General features: G+C 48.7%; 1 protein-coding gene and 1 non-coding gene across 2 annotated transcripts in view; one reads left to right on the top strand and one right to left on the bottom strand.

Annotated features, from left to right (window-relative positions):
* Pmar_PMAR025328 (hypothetical protein) overlaps window positions 1–745 on the top strand; it is a gene marked incomplete at both ends in the record, with an annotated part of 2,430 nt that extends 1,685 nt beyond the window's left edge. Inside the window, 3 exons of the mRNA XM_002780854.1 lie at window positions 39–167; window positions 354–466; window positions 722–745. Of these exons, the coding sequence (XP_002780900.1) occupies window positions 39–167; window positions 354–466; window positions 722–745 (266 nt within the window). The remainder of the gene's footprint in view (window positions 1–38; window positions 168–353; window positions 467–721) is intronic.
* Window positions 746–3,538: 2,793 nt separating this feature from the next.
* On the bottom strand, window positions 3,539–3,612 carry Pmar_PMAR025326. Its single transcript has one exon. It is a non-coding gene; the product is annotated as a tRNA-Arg (tRNA).

Genomic DNA, 3,612 nt, shown 5'->3' with positions numbered 1-3,612 from the left:
AACTTTCGTGCTTGAATTTGGTTGAATTGGTTTTGCAGGTTTCGATGGTGTGGAGGGTGACGCGACTGTACACTATCGTGTGGACGATGGTTTGGAAGTTCCAACTAGTGGTGCTTTTTTGGAAGTCGACGAGAATTTCAGAGCGCCGCATCCACAGCCAGCCTACTGTAAAGCGTAGGGAAGTTGAAAACAGCTCTAGATTTGAGAAATAACGTTACCCAGGGTTTGATAAAAATGGGGAAAATGTTTCTTATGTGGTGACATTTACATTGGAAAGTGTTTGAAGAATGTGTTCTTACTCATACGTGGAAAATGCAAAAGTATTATAGGTTCGCGGGTCACTTTCTGGTCAGGTTCGGTTCGGAGTTTCGTGGAGGGCCGAGTTACGACGAAGTTGGTGGATAGAAATGCTGAGGATGCAAGGATTAGAGATGTCTATGCTCTGTGGAAAGACCAACAACAACAGGTGAGTAACTGTGTTGGAATATATGTTCGTTTTTCTCGGCTGAGCTCAGAAGTTTTCATACGATTTGGGTAGAAGATATCATACAAATTTCTTCCCAGAATTTTCATATCAACACATGTGGTTGATCATATTCCCCCCACACAGGTGGGAATCAGCGGTGAAGAGTACAGTGCCCAGCAGCCGAGCTTGGTCGAGCTTGTTGGTCCCTCCCCTAGTACGATGATGAATATATTTTACTCTCAGTGGTTTATTCAGGCGACATACTACAAACTAGTCTGAATGCTTCATGTGAATATCGATGCCATTGTGATTGTCATACGTGTACAGCAAACGTGAAGGAGAGGCTGTCGTTCTTTTGCAGCTCAGCAGGGGCACTGTTGAAGGGGAAGTGAGTGAACTTCATGTCTCACCTGTGATGCTCATAATCGTATAGTTCCGGCTGTTGAATTAACCTCCGAGCGAACACTACATGTAGTGCTCATATTTTTCAGCGAATTTTTGTTGGAAGAATTGTGAATATGAGAATAATTTATAAAACTCGTATCAGCTTTGTATCTCTTTCTTGGTTTCCTTAGGACAACCGACAACTGTACAGAGTGTCAAACCTGTTGTATTGACCTTTGCTTGCCGGACTGCCTTCTAAATGATATTGGAAACTCCCTACCGTAAATCGTCGAAATCATCGGCATTTTGACTGCAAGCTCAGGAGTGTGGGAGATTCCCTTCCCGTTGTGACCTACGACCCGGACGCTTACGAGGCACACATTGTTCAGTCTTGGACCACTTGTAAAGGGCTCTTCAAACGTGAGGTGGTGGCATTATTTTCATACCACACCTCGAGAACATCTCAGATCAGGATGTGTTGTATGATAATCAAGCGCCGTGGACAGCGTCAACCGACACAGGTTTTAAGGACGTGTGAGTTCACAAGGCGTTAGTGGATTTGAGAGCACCTCTTAGGGAAACTATAAAATGCCTACGAGACCGCAACACATGCATGCACGACTTTGTATTCGAGGGAGATATCACTCAGCTGAGTAGGTTGGGGTCTTTCTTCCTAGTGTATGGTCGAAATCACGGGGATAAAAAAATGAAAAAAGCACGAGGGTGGGCAGATGAAGATTGAAGAACTGTGATCTGAAATCAGTCAAATTCTTTGGTTGATCGGAAAAAACCAACAACAATAACAGGGAGGTTGCTTTTGGATTCTCCCTTGCTCAGCTCTCGATCCGGTCGTAGCGTATGAGAGGTGCGAACGTGAAGTTTTGGAAGGTGTAGATGAGCAACGACGGAGGTGGTGTATAGCCGTTGGAATGTGAAGTGTCTTGGCTTATTACAGGTTGGAACAAATAGAGCGATCGAAAACGCTGCCTTTCACAGAGATCAGCAGTTTTGGCAAGTCCTTGTTGGGAGTGTCGGCTGAAAAGACTCTGGGAGGTGTGCATGGGAGTGCTACTGTGCAGAAGGTTTCTCTCACAGGAACGTTCCTGGAGTGGAATTCTGATATGAATTATGGTAGAGGCGGATGCCTGTATCGTCTCCCAGACCCTTTGGGGCTCTTTGGTGGGCCTTCTAGGGCCTCTAGCCCTTATCTTAGTGATGTTGATGCCGACCTATTCGAGGAACCAGGTGTGTTAGATTGTGAACCCAACGAGAACAGGCTGCCCGTAGGTCTGTCGAGTCGCGGCTGGCCGAGTGAATTCTCAGAAGCTGAGGAAGAGTTTGTGGAGTTCAACATGACCCTCCCAACGGAGGTCGATACAGAGCTGTTGGCAGAATACGAGACGTGGAAAGGTCGCTATAGGAGTATCTCGTGTCGATCCACGGACTCCATGGCGTGAGCGGTGAATGGTGGAGTTGTTGGGACTACCCATAATTAGGTTTTTCAAATCGGTACCGAACCGGCACTGGTCTCAAGGGGTACGGACCACGAGTCGAAGCTGTTCTTTCCCTGTATGCAACGTTGATCATGGAGTGAGTTGTTGCTCGTCAATTGCTAGGATGATGTCGAATCTGCTCAGATACGAGAGGCAGATCTCTGTGCTGCCAAGGCTGGGTGTGTCGGTGCTGAGTGCCCTTACTGTAAAAGCGACAACCTACCGACAGAGCCCAACGGTATCTGTCTCGACCACAGAGTCAGTCTTGGAAAGGGTATTGGAAATCATATCTGCTACTTTTCCAGCCTCGTAATGAGACCGATTGCCGCGACCAACAAGGGGGAGTGTGGGTGACAGGACGCCTCTTCAACGTCGTCTCTGGTCGAGTTGAGCAGACCTCACCAGGACAGGGTGTGTGTGCGTTACCCCATCGACCACTCGTGTGAGTGATCATCCTGCATACTCATGGAGGCCTCGATGGACGTGCAGATTCTGCGTGGGCCCGCTGCAAACGATCCGAAGATGCGCAGACTACGAGCCCTTCACCACCTGTGATGACGATGATATAGCAAAACTCCTCAAGTGCCGATCTGCTCACAGGTTGGTTCTCGAACAATAAGACATTGCCATTCCTTCTCTCAGGCAGTGCCAGGATCCGACCTCGTGCCGGTTGGCCGGGAGGTGCTCCAGTGCGAGAAGCTTGCAGTTAAGGGAAGGCGGGGTCACAGGAAGGTCGAGAACGTCTGCTTCATATTTCTCATCTGCTCATGGGCTCCAGATGCATTCTACCGACGATTGATTTCGATCTATTACGGCAAGGCTGCCACAGAGGCCTCGATGTTTGTTTCGTGCCGATCCAGGAGAGCCCATGGGGCCTAATGGTAGGCTTGATACTGGGCTGCTGTTGAGTGGAATCTATGCAGGTGGTGGACATGGCAGACGCTTCAGCAGACTTGCTCACGCCGGGTGCAGAGACTGGCAGAATCCACTCGAAGTTGGAGAGGGGAAATTATGACCCTGCGCTCCACGAGTGATGAAGTGGAGACTCTGTAGGGTTGCGGACATGCGTTGTTAGTTACTCGTTGAAAGAGGTCCGGGTGGTTGATCGAGATCGTTGTGAGGAGGTGGGAAGGGAATTAGCGATGACTACTCTCTGGATAGAGAACTCTTGGACGAGGAAGGTGAGATGGAAAAGTACCCGATGCAGGATTCGAACCTACGACCATCTGCTCCGTAGGCAGACATTCTATCCAGCTGAACTAATCGGGC

This window comes from Perkinsus marinus (assembly GCF_000006405.1).
Source record: "Perkinsus marinus ATCC 50983 genomic scaffold scf_1104296943978, whole genome shotgun sequence".
NCBI classification, from domain to species: domain Eukaryota; phylum Perkinsozoa; order Perkinsida; family Perkinsidae; genus Perkinsus; species Perkinsus marinus.
This window is presented reverse-complemented; position numbering and strand designations above follow the sequence as displayed.